The sequence below is a fragment of the Pleurodeles waltl genome, chromosome 4_2 (genome assembly GCF_031143425.1).
Source record: "Pleurodeles waltl isolate 20211129_DDA chromosome 4_2, aPleWal1.hap1.20221129, whole genome shotgun sequence".
NCBI classification, from domain to species: Eukaryota; Metazoa; Chordata; class Amphibia; order Caudata; family Salamandridae; genus Pleurodeles; species Pleurodeles waltl.
Window position 1 is genome coordinate 365,471,856 of NC_090443.1, and position 17,084 is coordinate 365,488,939.

The following is a 17,084-nucleotide window of genomic DNA, read 5'->3' on the forward strand; positions in this document are numbered from 1 at the left end:
TGAAAATGTTGGAGTGGGCCCAAGTCTTGGCTTTAGCCTTACCTTTGGAGGTAGAGGGCTGGTCCGAAAGCGCTTCCTCCGAAGACGCAATGTGGGGCAACCAACCTTTTTGGCGCGCAAAGCTCTCAAAATGATGGGTGAGAGGCCCCAGAGCCTTCGCCAGTGCCTTATTTACCGAGAGCTGCACGGTATTGTCCAGCGCGCCCGCCAGATTCTCATAAAAAGAGGGGGGCTCACCCCCAAAATACTCTTCGTCCTCATAAGAATATGATTGGGCCATATTATCTCTGTCATGTGTAAAAACGTGGATTATGGGTAGTACAAGACTACAGTCAGGGGGAGTGCAAACCCCAGCAGGCTGAAATCAGCAGGATAAAAGCAAAAACACTGCTCTATAATGATTTAGAGTGTGGAGGGAGCCAGCCTGCAGCACTCTAGGCAGTGCCTAATCCAATTTATACAACCCTGGTCACAGCGTGATACCAGGGCGTCAGGGAGTAAGGAAGAGGCGGTCCGGCACAAACTAGAAAGAGCGATCGTCAAAATTGCCCTAAAAAAGCTTCAGGGCGATACGCGGCACTCGCACCTTCCCGTTCTCTGTCCGCGCGTTTAATTCGAAACGGGCGCCAGGAGAACGAGAAAGCGCGGGCGTGCGTCGTGAGAGGCGTGCAACTAAGAGAGAGAGGGCGCGCGCGCGTCCAGCATGAGGCAAAAGGGCCGCCGATCCGCCTCAACCTACGGAGAAAAAATCTCTGAGTCGGGGAAAGACCCGACACACTCCCGCTCCCGCTCCACAATTAACGGCGCGCGTATAGCAAACACAGCGCGAATCACAAAGCAAAATGACAAGATAAAAGTGTACTTAACTGGCTGCGGAAGCAGCAAAGAAAGAGGAAGTTCTTTAGCCTCTTCGGTTTATATACTCTGTTCTCTATGGTTGTGTTGTACAGACTATGAATGCTGGGATATGTTTTTCTTTTAACAATATCTTCTCCTATTGGCTGCTGTTTGAAAATAAAGCATAGAAAGAGAAGCATAATCTGAGCCTCCGGTCCTGACATAGAATTCAAGATTGCCATTACCCTTAGCAGGGATGGATAAGGAGAGGAAGAAAAAACAATGCCAATTGTCAATTCTGCCCAAGTGGGCTTACTCTTAGATTGGCTACATATAGTGCTACCGAGCATTTACATAGGTCATATTATTCACAATATTGTTGCTCAACGAAATCCACGATGGGTAATCTTATCTAATCTACCCTACATTCTGAAACTGGTCCTGTCGTAACTCTAAAGAAAAACAAAACAATTAAAAACCAATAAAACTATCTCTCATAGGGAAAAAGAGCGAGGGACAACAGTGTGATTATTTTTCCTACTATTTCTTCATTTTTAATTCCTTGGATTGACTGCTAACAAAGACTGCAGATATGTATTTGAAATATTTAGTTTATGCCAAGAGTAGTTTTTTGCATATTCCAAGATGTGCTGAGTTCTGTAATAGATGTATACTTGAATTGAATACATGCCTTTGATATTGTAAGATGGCCGACAAGATCTATTTTCATCTGAAGGACTCGATTTTGGTCCGTTGTTTGTTCTGATTAAATTGCTTTTTAAAAAAACATTGCACAATATAGTGCTTAGAACCGTGACAAAAGTCCTGAGAGGACCGAAACACGTTGGCTGACATCAACAAGAATAAAATAACTGAATCATACAGGCTAGGAGTGCAGTTGGTTTCTGTATCATGAGGAGCACTTTGTAGGAGAATATATATATATATATATATATGTATATATATATATATTTATACCTATATATATATATATGTGCGTGTGTGTGTGTGTGTATATGTATATATTCACTGAAAAAAAGAAGGTTACAGGGACATTATAGTTAGGAAATCGAATTTAAAAAAACCATAGAAATTCAATTAAAAAAGCAAAGGTTACAGGGGCGTTGTATTTAGGCTCACTGTTTAAATGTACAAAACCATAGAAATTGACCAGTTATAGTTAGAGCTATCTCTAGTAACTACAACTCATGCCCGAAGGTAACTATAACCTGCGCCCCAGCCATGCAAAGTTTTTTCCGTCCAAAACTTTACTGCAAATATTACACTGATATTATCAATCATGTTTTCAAAGATGTCATGAGTGCCGTAATTTGTAGGGTAATTAGCAGTGCATGGTGAGAGCACAAGTTATAGTTACCTTAGGGCACGTGTTATAGTTACTTGAGGTATCTATAACTGGTGAATTTCTATTATTTTGTACGTTTAAAATGTGAGCCTAACTATAACGCATACCTGCGTTCAAGGAACAGAGATGAAAACTGTCAAAAAGGTCCTCCTGTCAAAAAGAGGAGTGTTTGCTGTGACTTTGCTGTAGCTTCAAAGCTGCAGCCAAGCCACAGCAAACAGCTATGTCCTGGTGATGGGCACCCCAGGAAAAAGTAGGAGCCGGCCCTGGGGGGTGGCAGCCCCAATGCCGTCAGTGGCTCCTTGAAGGAGACCAGGCGGTCCTACTCCAATGTGGACATTGGAGGTGGTGGTCCCCTGGGCTTGGAGGTCCTAAACGGACCCCCTTTACTTTCTTTAATATTTGCCCCAGGGAAGTGGCGGTCTCCAGGGCTTTGGGGGGCTGTGCGGCCCACGCACAGAATATAAATATAAGCCCCGGGGAGGTGGTGTTCCCCAGGGCTACGGGGGAGGCCGACAGTTACCCATTTTGCCCCGGGGAGCTGGTGGTACCTGGGGCGTGGAGGCACAGGCCCCCCAGCATGAATAACAAGAATGGCGCTGGGGAGGTGTTGGTCCCCGGGGCTGTGGGGAGGTCGTGAGGCCCCTCCATATTTAAATTTATAAATGCCTTGGGACTTGGCCCACCATGGGGCTTATCAAACAACAAGCGTGGTAGACCAGGCTTATTTTTTTTGCTGCAAATATCGTGATTTTTGTAGCAAATAAAAAAATGTAAATACTTTTTTGCTCTGGGAAGCTCCCTCTGGGACCCCACCACCAGAGCTAAGGGGTCATAGTGTCTATACCCTGTCCCTTTATCTTTTTTTTTTTTTTTTTTTTCACTGGGTCTTGGCTCAAGCTGAGTCCCAAGATGGCTTCCAACACTTCCTGGTTTGAAATGTCGGCAGCCAATCAGAGCTGTGCATTTCCCTGCACAAGCTCGTCTTTTTTCACAAATACTTCCTGGCCAGAGATATACAACCAGAATGTCCCTACATTTCTCAAGAACTACAGAACGGATTTACACCAAATAAGGAAAAGAACAATCTAGTACCGAAAGCTAGCTTTCTGCCAAATTTGGTGCAATTCTGTCCAGTGCTTTGGGCTGTAGACATGTCTAAAGGTCCTATGGGAATTAATATGGGAAACACAATGTTTTTTTACCCCCCTTTTTCTCGGCCCCCGCTTGACGAATCACCCCAAAACTTTCTGTGTGCAACAAGAATCACAGCAACATTTTTTTTTTTAAATTGTGAAGATTTGTCAAACAGTGCCAAAGATATATGCAACTCAAAAAAAGCTTTTTCTATAGAAACAGGGTCTTAACTATAACTACCTATTGACGACCGCCATTAGGTAATATGTGTATGTTTATATATATATATATATATATATATATATATATATATATATATATATATATATTTTATTTTTTCAGTGAAAAAACAATGGTTACAGCAACGTTATGGTTAGGAATTAGCATTTAAAAAAACCTTAGAAATTCACAGAAAAAAACAAAGGTTACAGGGACGTTATAGTTAGGTTCTGAATTTACACACACAAAACCATAGAAATTCAGCTGTTAGAGTTATTTCAAGGTAATCTTCTGGACCTCCTCTATTGCACCCTTTGCTAGCGTGGTTGATGCTTACAGCAGAAGTTGTTTTAGATGGGAAGGTGGTGCCCTTTTTGGAGGAACACTCGGTAGTGGTGAGTCTGAGTTTGTGTCCTCGGGCTATGATATCCAGGATTCACCTGTCTGTTGTTATAAATGCCCATTCATGGAGATTGTTAGATATTAGGCCTCCAGGCTGTTTTTTGATATTGTGGGGGGTAACTGAAACCTGTGAAAGGTCACTGCTTCCTGGCAGTGTCTCTCCCTCTAGGAGGTTGTTTACCATTTGTTGTACTGGGAGCAGTTCTGACTTTGAAAAGGCTGCTGTTGTCTGTAATAATGAAATGCTGAAGTCCTGCTCTCTGAGAATAGGAATCTCGGCCTGTGCTCCTTTAAAGGGTTGTTGTCTCATTTGCAGGATTTCTAGGGACTTCACTGTCTCTGTATCCACTTTGATGGTTTGAAAAGCATCGTCGAAATGCTTGCTGAACAATGCTTCACCGTCAAACAGCATAAACAAGACCTTGCTCTGCATTTCTGGTCTGAAAGATGTTGGCTTCAGCCATTCTTGTCCCCGAAGTATCGCCGCTCCAGCTAGCAGCCTAAAAGCTATTGAGGAGATGTCAATTGCACAATCAATTATCTCTGAGGTGGCCCTTTCTCCCTCCTGGAGAACTTTTCTGGCTTCCGATTTTGCATCCTCATGAAAGAGGTCCATGAAAGAGGTCCAGCTACTGAGCAATTTCAGACCACATTTGCCTATCATATCTCCCTAATATCGCAAGGGAGTTGGCCGATCTGACTGTGGCGGCTGTAATGGTGGAAAAGTGTTTGTGATTGGGGTTGACGGATTCTTTCAGGTTCGCTGTGCCGCTTATGAAATAATGGAATCCGGCTTGGGATGACTGAGTAGACATGCCGGGGAATCATCTGGTACTTTGTATTTTTTGTCTAGGCAGTACAAACGACACTGTAGCTGGATTCCTCATTATCTTGCTGACTTCCCCCAAATTAAGTCTACAATAGACCCTTAAGGATTTTTTCATGGGCCCTTTAAAATCATAAAGGAAGCAATCCGACTGCTTGGTGGTAATGGGAGACTGAAATCATTTGGCTGTTCTCTCTATGAGATTGTGGAAACCGCTGATGTCCTCTGGTGGCAACTGGTCCACTAGAGTTGAAACAGGTGGGGATAGCGCTGGGATTAAATTAGCCTACTCATTGGTTATTGAAGTTGAATACACTTATTTCCCCTTCTTCTCCATCATCATCCGAGGAGGAGGATGGATCGTCTGCTAGCGGATCCGCCAATGTACTTGTCAATGGAATTGTTTGAATTTGTGAAGACTGGATGGGTGTCGGTGGTTGTTGAGGGGGATCAGATGTTGCTTGATCTGGGACCCATTGGAATAATCTTGGAAGCTTTGCTGGAGGTTATTAACTCCAATGGCATTCAACCCAACTGTTCCTGTTGTTGTTGTTGACCATGATCCAAGTACTGATCCATCCCAATGGGTCATCTGCATAAAATTGGTTGTCATAGTATTTGTCCTCTTCATCTTCCTCCTGGAACTTTACATAGAGCTTAGAGGGACTATAGGCTACCCCAAAGGGGCCATCATCCTCTGAATCATCTACATCCAGTAAACTTGCAGCAGGTTATGGTGATTTTTTTTTGGTGATGTATAGATAAGAAAAGTTGCTGAGACAGGCATCAGTGGTGTCAGTGGGGACTCCATTGACGGTGTTACTGTTGACAATGTCATCGACAAGATCTTTAATGGAGATGTCTTCATCGACTGAGCTCTCGTTGACATTGCTGCAGAGGGGGCTTTCGGCAGCATTGCCATTGTTGCTGGTCTCTTCTTTGACGAGGTCGGCATTGCCATCATCGGCAGTATCTTCGTTGACAAGGTCTTTGGCAATGTTGGTGTCGTCAGCATTGTCTTCATCAATGGGACTTTCATCGGAGTTGCCCTCAAGGATGTCACCATCAATAGTTTCTTATGGATATCTTGTGTACCTTCCTAGTTGAAGGTGCCATAGTCAAAAGCAATCTAACTGTTGTGATCGTCGTCAACGCCCCTAGAGGTGATGTAAGTATCATCGGCAATGTTGTTGACATGAATGTCAACGTCGTGGTAGTGGTCGTCAACACTATTGTTGATGATGCCGTCATCGAAGAGTACTCAAATTAAGTACAGAAACTGGTGTTTGAGATTTTCTCATCAATAGCAGGGAATTAAATGACTTTTTCTGGAAAACGTCTTGAGAGATGGAGTTGTGGGTTCGGATGGAACCTTTGTGAGGAGAGTTTCTCCATTTTGGATGCTTGTGGACACCCCTCATATTTCTTAGTCTGTCCTAATGACCCATGATGGGTCTTCTTCAGAGCCTTCAGATAGTGATTTCTGAGGCAACCTTTCATAAGACCTGTCCCTCCTACAGGACTCTACTGTTTCTGTTTCTGTAGAGCTAAGTTTCTGCAGCCAGATTAATAATCTTCCTTCTCTGTACTTCAGAGTGTTTTGGGAGAAAGTGCAGCAAATCTTACAATCCTTCACTTTATGCTCAGGATGGAGACAGTAGATGCACTCTTTATGGTGATCTTCTGATGGTAACCTCTTTTTGCCACTATTCCCACATGGTCTGAACAGTCTTTTCCTGGGTTGTTGCAACATAGTCAGGTAGGCTAAGTCGAAGCAAACAGAAATATATATCTGACATGAAGAGAATTCCTCTCCACTGTAGAGTATCTGAAGAAAACTGTGCAGAGCTCAGGGAGACTCCCATCACATGGTCTGCAGTAGAAAATCTGAGGGATTGGAGCCTCTATGATGAGGGTTCCAGACAGTGCTTTTGCCTGATTGGCTGGAGTTGTTTTTTTTTTTTAATGATGTGAATAAGCTATTAAAGTGGATGTCTTTTAACATTGACTTCTATTTAGGTTTTTCAATACTGCTTTCTATTGTACCATGGGACTCCCACTTCGACAACGGGGAATGATTCTAGCATGTGAATCTATGAAAGATCTAATACTAGAGAACATAACTTACACCCCAGATAGATGTCAGGTGAATTTAAGAGGTGGTGGGGGTGTTTAAGGGCTACTAGGGATAGATGTAACAAGAATAATTAGTGGCCCCAAGGAGGAAGTATAGCCCTTACCTTCCACGGCAAGTAAATCAGTGAACCCCATAACTGTGTTGTGTAGCCATTTTAGTTATAGCTTCATGCATGTTATTTTAACATACTAGGCCTGCCACTGTGCACTTTAACCTAGATATATTTTATTCGGCTTTGTTTTATTATTGTTACAGTAGCCACTTTTACGGTCTTGTTTTATTTTCTCTCTATCTGACTGTTTTTGCCTAGGCTAGCACTCTGTTCTTAAACAAGACATTCTAGCTCACTCTGTGCTTCTTCCAAGGCTGCAGTAAGATAGGTTGCCTGTGAACGTGGTATAAGTTTAGTCTCTGACATTCATAGAAAATACACATCCTTACGTAGGGACATTTTCTTAGAATACCAGCTGTTTTATTCTAAAAACACTTCCCTGTCCCTTACATGTTAGAGGGAGATTCCAGCCAGAGAACCACGACTGTATGCTGATTGCCGAATGCTTCACTACATCTGTATTACAGACTTCAAGCCTTTACTCAGGTATGGGGGATGATGTCTTCCATGGGGAACCTGAAGGGCAGAATTAGAGCTTAACACTTTGTGCTCTATCATAGCCTAGGTAGGAATTAGTCTGTTGACTCTAGTGACAATATGGTAGCATTATTCTTATATTTTACTTCCCTTGTCACAATTCTAATCTTGTCTAGCTGTATCGTCCTTGTTATTGCAGTCCACGCTTTGCTATCTAAGATGCAGTTGCTTTATTAAAGCATTATTGAAATATATACTGCCTCTATTTGTCATTGTGTATGTGAGACTAATGTAACCGAGAGAAACTGATGAGACCTGAGTGAGCACGGCTTCCCTGAGAAACCAGTTATGTCATGCGCTGGGCTGCCCAATCTTCCCTGCCCTTGGGTAGAGATGAGGGCCTGCTAGTTAGCCGGAGCAGAACCCGGACTGGAGCGACAGGTGTCACCTGTAGTGGGTCAGACTCAATCTCCCACACCGCAGGCGATTCTTCCACTCAAAATCCAGTAGTCTCATTAGACTAATGAGAGCCTACGTGACAACTGTATCAGGTTAAACACTTATGTACTATTTTTATTCAAATAAGCTTTTATGTAAATAAAATCAAGAATCCAAATATCTCAAAATTAGTTTCCAAACTATGTAGGTGCTCCTAAAGTGACAGCGCAGTGAACATGATTGGTGTGCAAGAAAAAGTGCCAAAGTGTTATGTACAATATCTACAGAATTGTGGCTAAAAATAGTGATCTTCAAAATTACTCCTTCAATCCAGGTGTTTTTAAGCAATCCCAGAAATGGAGCTTTTGCTTTTGGGGTCTGGACTGCGGGGACCCTTAACGGCTGGTCCTATAGCTATATTTGGTGTCTTGTAGCAGGTAAAGAAAGACTCAGATACGCATGTGGCTTTGAATTCAAATGTTTTGTTGACAATATAATGATTGAACAATGAACTTTTGGCAATATGATGAACCCCTATGTCTAGTAGCATTGGTTCCATTGATTTAAATGGTGTTATGAGGTCTTAATGTGATATATGGTTTTCTTTTAATGTGGTGACACCCTTACAAAGCTAGTAGGCCTGCTTTATGTATGTTGACATTCCTTATAATGTGTTACCTTGACAAAACATAACGTGGTTATTATTATTGTTAATGTAGAAATCCCTTGACAAAGCCAGCAAGCCTGCTTTATTGAAAGTGACACCCTCTTAAACTGTGATAGAGGAATTGTGATTACAGAGGTAAGGACTCACAAGGGGTGTAATGTGATGTGAGGGTGTCATGAAGATTATTTCCATCAACATGTATATATTTGTAATTTAATGTGTAGCATTCAGTTGTGCGTATGTGATAAAAGTATTTTTCCTGTTTAAAAGAAAAAGCACTGACAGGACAATCATGTATTGAGTGCTGTTGTTGCATGCCAACGAATTGAGATTGCTACACTACACCACCTCCCAGAGTAGGCATGAACTACTCTGCTAACTACCCTTCCAAAGTCAAGTGCTGCAATGGTGTACTTAGTTTCCAGAAATAAGACAATTGTGAACCTAGTACTTGTGAAGGGCTCCCATCCCTCACAACTAATAACTCTTACATTCTTACAGTATGCTTTTACCCCGATAATGATTCTGCCCCAAGATCACTCCTAGAGTCACAGCCTTGCCACAATCGTGAATATGAACATCTACAATTCTGGCAACATCAGGGCAGAGGAATATTGGCTAAAACCAAAAACCTTCAATTCACTATTTAAACACCCAAATTCTCTTGTCCATTGGATATGGCACCCATGTCTCCCTGATTCTTAAAACTCATCATCTTTGAGCACACACTCCATTTGAAGCTGTTTCCCCATTTTCCAACAGCATATAAAAACCATTACTTCTATGAATCCTTCCAAACTCTAAGTGAACTCCAAAACCACACCATCTCTCCAAAGGCATATTTCTTGCTTTTTTACCTTCAGGAACTCCCCAAACATCGGCATCTTCTTCCTGGTTCAAAGCTTTCCTTCTGATCTAATCTTGTATAACCCTCTTCTTTCTCTTCTCGATCCACCTAATCGATCAACCTCTAGAGGAGCTCTCCTTTTCTCGCCACCACCGAACCCCGCTCCGCTGATGCTTCATGTTCGTAAATCCAAGATCCTCAATCATACATCTTCAACTTCCTTTTACAGACCGGACCCACTGCAATGGTTTAGGTGTCGCATTGGTTCACTCGGATAAAGGTCAGTCCAAAACTTACACCGGCCAAACCTCTGGGTAAAATGTACTATAGGGGCCTCCTCTTCTTTTGACTTACCTCTATTTTATCATCTCAGGAAAAAAACTATCTGCCAGCTTTCCAATCAATTGGCTTTCCTCAGCCAATGTAATTTATGTTGCATATCTCCACATGTACAGTCCTCTTAACAGCTGTGCCAACAACTCTAATGATGCATATCCCAAAGGAATAATTGATAATAAGGACAATCTTGATGTTATTCAACTGATCTCTTTATCCACCCACTCTGTTGGTCTCTGCCTTGACAACCATCACAATCTTGGATTACCTTTCCTTGTCCTGGTCTGAAAATAAACTTTTCCATTCCATCCCACATCAATAGTGTTCTTAAAATCTGCACCTCCATAAGATTAATGCTGACTACCTCATCCACGACTTTCTGGACCTTTGTCCACAGTGGCCAGCATGTCACTGCTGATATCATAGCACTGCTCAAATCCCATTGGCACAGAAACATGGACTAATTGATGTTCTGTTAAAGAAGAGTAATACTGACCCAAAGTTACTGGCCCGCTACTGTCCTATCACTGGGCTTCTTTCCCTAGTTATAATACTAGGGTGGTGGTGAATAAGCAACTCTCAACCAGTAGCAGCCACTAACTTTAGCAGGGAAGGGGCAAGAAGCCATGCAGACACATACACCATCACTTACATCTATGAATTTTCATGTGTGCACACACACACACACACCCATTCAGAACACTCATTCACAAATACACATACATACATTCGCACATAAACACACGCATGCACCAAACATCAAAAAATAAAAATGAACTTCACTGCAGCTCTTCGAGAGGGAAGCCATGGAGGTCCCAAGAGGATTTGGACTGCTGCCTTCCCTCACTGACTGAACATAGGTCAGCCAATGAGGGACTGCAGCAGTCCTTGATTTATCACAGATGAGAATGGGGTCAGTGAGACTTCAGATCCCACCCCACTCTGTGACGAAGTGTCACAGATTGACACTCAGCCCTGGGTACTTCAGGGCTTAAAACTGAAGTGCCCAGGTCCGAGGCTATCAGTGCCTTGAAGCACTTTTGCTAGGCATAAGAGGTCACGCCGACAGAGCTGTGAAATCCTCAGCCTGGCTAAGTTCAGCTCAGGCAGCCAGGAGCCAGTGCATTTAGCACGTCTAACGTCTGGCTGTGGGACCTGAACAAGAACAGTGTCTTTCAAGCTGACCTCTGCGCACCCTAACAGAAACTTTTCTTGTTGGGGAAAAAGGTGGGGGCATGACCCCTCTGCACATGTGGTCAGGCTGTGGCTGCTCTCAACACGACTGGACAGCACAATATCCTGAGCAATTTCATACCTTCATTCCTCTCCACCCCAGAACTGGGATTTCCATTGTCAACATCTGAATTTCTGCTTATTTCCTTAGGCCAAGGACAGCCGTATACAGTGATTTCCTTTCACTTCTCAGTGAGGTTTGACATGGCTGAACACAATATCCTCTTGATTAGCTTGTAAACAGTTGCAGATACATGTGAATGGCCATCACAGGGTTCTCATTGTTTCCAAAGAACAGGCCTCACTAGACAAAACTGCCACCTTTCCTACCTTGCTTGACAAACATTAACCAGGGTATCCCCTACAGAGCAGCATTCTCATTTACCCTCTTCAACATTTGTGTGATACCACCTGCATTTATCTTCATCAGCAATAATTTGGGTTACCATATAGATTTTATATAAACATTTCTAAATATCCTAACTACCATTCAAAAGTGCAGTAATGCATGGAAAGCATCAAAAACTGTAAGTAAATAGTTTCAGCCTACGTAAGACAGAAACTGTGCTCCTTGGCCAAGATGATGAGCACACAGCTGCCTTTGACTACCCTCCTTCCATGGATCCCTCATCAAACCATCAAATTGTCTGCAACCTCTGCCAAATTGACATTGGCCCTTGAAGTAAGTAAATCACTTTCTACCTTAAACACTTCTTTTGACCAATGCTAATACTGTTGCGCCTGCTCCAAAGGATTGCACGAGTCCTTCAAGAGGTGAGCTTCAAAATAATCTGTTCAGATATTGTGCATTCCTGCTCTCTGCTTGCGCTGGCACGCAAAGTGCTGCCTAGTGCCAATGCAGGCAGGATTATTTTTGTGCAGGAAGGGATACATGCCTGCACAAAAACAATATTCTAACATGTTTTACTCTTTCTGTGTGTGCTGAAGAAAGCAGCACACCTACAAAAAGGAAATAACGAGGAGAAATAAAGGGAAGGGAAGGCATAGCATTTTGGTGCATTACCAGGTCTATCAGTATTGGTAAACTTGGGAATGCTTCAGAATCCATGGATGGATGGATGGGAGCACCCACACTCCACCCACGGAATGCCTTCCTGGGCAGAGTAACGCAAGGCAGTGACTTGCGCTGCCTTGCATTATTCCAGATTTACCAAGCAACGGGTCATGCAAACCTCATCATACGTTTTGCGTCGCCATGTCCCCCTAGTTTAGTACACAAGCAATGTTAAACCCTTGATAAATATGCCCCAAAATACTTAGCTGCAGATGATTTATTGGGCAAGGCTCCTTATTCTGTAAATTCAATTTTTCTCCCTCCTCTGCAGATAAATTTCTCAAATTAATAAAATCCCTGAAGGCTTACCTCTCCCAATAGACTTTAGGGTTGAGTAATTCTTGATATTGAAGCTATTTATTCTTTTTTGGAGATAGACTCATTTCACTGTCACTGCCTTGCATTACTCTGCATTGAAAAGGCGTTCCATAGGTGAAGCGTGGGTGTTTCTACTCACACACTCATGGTTTTTGTCACATTCCAAAATTTACTAAGACTAGTAACACTGGGAATGCATCACCATTGTATGTCTTACCTAAAGACGGCTTAACACGGAGAAATCTGTTTATTTCTCTTCGTTATTTACTCTTTCTATGTGTGCTGCATTCAGCAGCATATTTTGAAAGAGGAAAACGTCTCTGAGGATTCTTTTTGTGGAGGACGGTGTCCCTTCTTGCACAAAAACAATCTTGGCTGTAATGCAGGTACCCTTGCACCATGGCACAAGTGTGCTTGCATTGGTGCTTGGCAGCCACAAGTGTGCCAGTGTGGAGTGGGGGCAGGAATGCACCATATGTTAGCAAATATGGCACATCTATGCCCTCTCCATTTGCTACAGTGCAGCGCAGCAAGTTGTCTTGCTGCGTTGCGTTGTGTCAAATCTTAGTAAATCTGTCCCTTCATGTATGAAGTGCTGGACGCTGCTCTCAGAATGCGCTGTGTAGTACAAAATGGCTAAGTGCGAGTACAAAGCTCATTGTATACCTGGGTTTTAGGAAGAGAGTATGGTGCAATACAATTGCTTACCGTCCTCTGTAGAAATGACATATTCCTCACTCGGAGCACTGCTTCCAGCGGTGCCACAGTTTGCAGACACTCGGAATCTGTAGGTTGAGTTTTGGTTGAGTCCCTGAATAGTACATTTTTCTGCCTTCTTTCCAGTCAATTTTTCCATCCAAGTATTTGAATCTTTAGAGTCTTCTTTGAATTCAACCTTGTAGTCTCTTATTCTTGCCCCAGCACCAATATTGCCAGGCTCCTGCCAGGTGAGGTGGATGGCTCTGAGTCCCTCATGCTGGCCTGTCACATTCTCGGGTGGGCTACATGGAAGCATCTTTACTATGTGTGTAGGATCACTTGGTAAAGTGACCCATCGAGCAGTCACTGTTGATTGCCTGAACTGGTACAGAATGTTAGGGCGTAGACCTGTAACAGTGAGAACATTGCTAGCTTCATACCCCTCCATGCAACTCCAACTGTCTTCATCCATGGATCTGTATTCAGCCTTATGCGTCAATATGAGGTCACTCCCAGCAGGCCCACTTGCACAGGTGAGCTGCACACTGTCATGAGATATTTGACTAATCTCAGGGATGTCTGGGCTTGGGGGGTGAAATGCTGTACTTTTTAGAACTCCTTGATCATACAAGTAAATGGAAGTCCCTGGATTATTAGTATCTGAAACAGAGGATACAATAAATGTAATCTTATTGTTCCGGGCATTTGCACGTCCAAACTCGGTGAACTCGTTCATGTAGACTCTCGATTTTTGAATAACATCAACATCACTGAACCACGATATGAGCTTTTTCTGCCCCAAATCAGGTCTTGCAGAGTTTGGGCTGGAGGTTTCCGTCATATAATTTAGATGAAGCCAGGAATTTAGATCTGACAAATAAGGCTCATCTTCCTTCAATGAAGTGAATGTAAATGAGATTACAATCTGCACTTTGGGATCACGTAACACTTGGTTTATTTCCACCTGGGAGGCTACAACATGTACTCCTTTGTTCTCAGTCAACAATTTAATGTAGCTGCTCACAAAGCCTACCTCATTCTGCTTTGATTCCACAAATTCAGAGAGTTGGGTGGTACTAAATGGGGATTTGTCTTTAGCATTTAAAAGGGTCATCAGGGCACGTGAATCTGCCTCACCCCCACGAACAGCTGGTATGATTCTAGCAAGGTCTGCTTGAAATGCCATTCTGTACTGCTTGCAGAGGTGTTTTAATTTTTGGATCCGACTCTTAATAGCTGTGAAGTTTAAGGCAGCTGGCTGGGCCAACATGTCATTGCACTCCATGTCAACATCGCTTAGCTCCTCCATGGCATCTTGGACATTTTCTATTAGCACAGAACTGATAATGTGTATGACCCCTGAAGCTCTGGAGTCTAGCTTCCTCAATGGAAATAACCATACCTTTAAGGGTATAGCATTCTCGCCGTTTGTACCTAAGAGTGACGGGAGGCTTTTATAGACGATGATGGCCTCCTCGTAAGTCGAAGGATTGTTTTTTAAACCAAAATCCCCACAAAACGTGCAGCTTAACCTTTCAAAATTACACTTGCTGTTTTCCTTTAGGGCACCGGTTCCTTCCTCTTCAAGGTCAAACATTGGTATCTTTTTAACAGCTGCATGCAATTCCACATGCACATCCTGAATGCTCTCAGATGAGGACACTTCCTCATCGAACATAAAGAATGCTTGCGCCCCATACAGAACAGCAGTAACCACATGAGTTGCCATATTCTGGTCGTATATTCCAGGATAGGAGATATTTTGGGGTCCTAAATGCTTCATGGTCAATTCTTCAAACCTAGTAGTTGCTGAATACTGTAGGGTCACCCTCACCTGGCGCTTGGAACTTTTCATCTCCTTTAAATATTTTGCCGCTCCTCCCACTTCAATCATCCCTCCGAGGAAACTTGCTTTTAGAGAGGTGGAGAGATTGAGGGCGTATGCTTTTTCTTCAATGCTGTCAGCGGAGATGATTTTAAATTCAGTTTTCGGCTGCAGGGTTACACGCACATCTTGCTGTATGGTCTCCATGTCCCAGAGAGTAACCCCTCAAACAAAAAGAAAAATAGGTTGTGGTTAAACATAAACGATTTTAGATTTTCCACTTCAGCATCATCAATTGTCACAATTCTATCAACTGGGATTTTAAAGCACAGAATTATGGGGGTCATTGTGACCACAGGGTCGGCGGGAGCACCGCCGACAGGCCGGCGGTGCCCTGCAGGGCATCCTGACCGCGGCGGTTCAGCCGCGGTCAGAAGAGGCAAACCGGCGGTCTCCCGCCGGTTTACCGCTGCCCTTAGAATCCCCCATGGCGGCGCAGCTTGCTGCGCCGCCATGGGGGATTCTGACACCCCCTACCGCCATCCTGTTCCTGGCGGTTCGCCCGCCAGGAACAGTATGGCGGTAGGGGGTGCCGCGGGGCCCCTGGGGGCCCCTGCCGTGCCCATGCCAATGGCATGGGCACGGCAGGGGCCCCCGTAAGAGGGCCCCGCAAAGTATTTCAGTGTCTGCTAAGCAGACACTGAAATACGCGACGGGTGCAAACTGCACCCGTCGCACCCCTGCAACTACGCCGGCTCAATTCTGAGCCGGCGTCCTCGTTGCAGGGGCATTTCCTCTGGGCCGGCGGGCGCTCTTTTGGAGAGCGCCCGCCGGCCCAGAGGAAATGCCTAAATGGCCGCCGCGGTCTTTTGACCGCGGTGCGGTCATTCAGCGGCGGTACCTTGGCGGACGGCCTCCGCCGTCCGCCAGGGTCAAAATCAGGCCCTATATCTGTCCAAGCATGAATTCTGACTACAATGAGGTTGGAGGAATGAGGCTGCACAAAGAACTCCGTTTTAGATGGCTTTAATGTTTAACAATATTAAACAATCGGATAATTAATCACAAGACTTAAATTAGCAACAAGTCAAAACCCATAATTTGGATTTCACCTGCACTGACAAAATAGTCAGCTACTGGCCTCTCAATAGCCCAGTGGCTCCTAGAGTTGTGGCCTTCAGTGCCACTTTGAACACCCCCCACCCCCCCAAACTGGCATCATTCACCAGGCATAGCATCTCTCATTGACACCCCTGGGAATGTATCAAGGTAGCATCTGAAAACTATTTAAGAAGGGTGAGCACTTCTTTCTTTGAGTGGTGAAATGTTGTGGCATTGTTTAGATACTGTTGGACCTGGCATTTTGACAGGGTCATCCCCAAACTTTTTGCCTCCTTCCTCCTATTTTTTCTGACCTGTTGTTGTTGGCTTTTGAACTCTGGGCACTTTACCACTGCTAACCAGTGCTAAAGTGCATATGCTCTCTGTGTAAATTGTACTGTTGATTGGTTTATCCATGATTGGCTATTTGATTTACTTGTAAGACCCTAGTAGAATGCACTATATGTGCCTAGGGCCTGTAGATTAAATGCTACTAGTGGGCCTGCAGCACTGGTTGTGCCACCCACTTCAGTAGCCCCTTAACCTTGTCTCATGCCTGCCATTGCAAGACCTGTGTGTGCAGTTTCACTGCCACTTCAACTTGGCATTTAAAAGTACTTGCCAAGCCTAAAACTCCCCTTTTTCTACATATAAGTCACCCCTAATGTGTGCCCTAGGTAACCCCTAGAGCAGGGTGCTGTGTGGGTAAGAGGCAGGACATCTACCTGTGTAGTTTAAATGTCCTGGTAGTGTAAAACTCCTAAATTCGTTTTTACACTACTGTGAGGCCTGCTCACTTCATAGGCTAACATTGGGGCTGCCCTCATACATTGTTGAAGTGGCAGCTGCTGATCTGAAAGGAGCAGGAAGGTCATATTTAGAATGGCCAGAATGGTAATACAAAATCCTGCTGACTGGTGAAGTTGGATTTAATATTACTATTCTAGAAATGCCACTTTTAGAAAGTGAGCATTTCTTTGCACTTAAATCTTTCTGTGCCTTTCAATCCACGTCTGGCTAGGTTTAGTTGAC

General features: G+C 43.8%; 1 protein-coding gene across 2 annotated transcripts in view; it reads right to left on the reverse strand.

Moving 5' to 3' along the window:
• LOC138292723 (verrucotoxin subunit beta-like) overlaps positions 1 to 17,084 on the reverse strand; it is a 329,410-nt gene that overhangs the window by 44,218 nt on the left and 268,108 nt on the right. For both annotated transcript variants that reach the window (XM_069231459.1, XM_069231458.1), the window contains exon 3: positions 13,136 to 15,175. In XM_069231459.1, the coding sequence (XP_069087560.1) occupies positions 13,136 to 15,175 (2,040 nt within the window). The remainder of the gene's footprint in view (positions 1 to 13,135; positions 15,176 to 17,084) is intronic.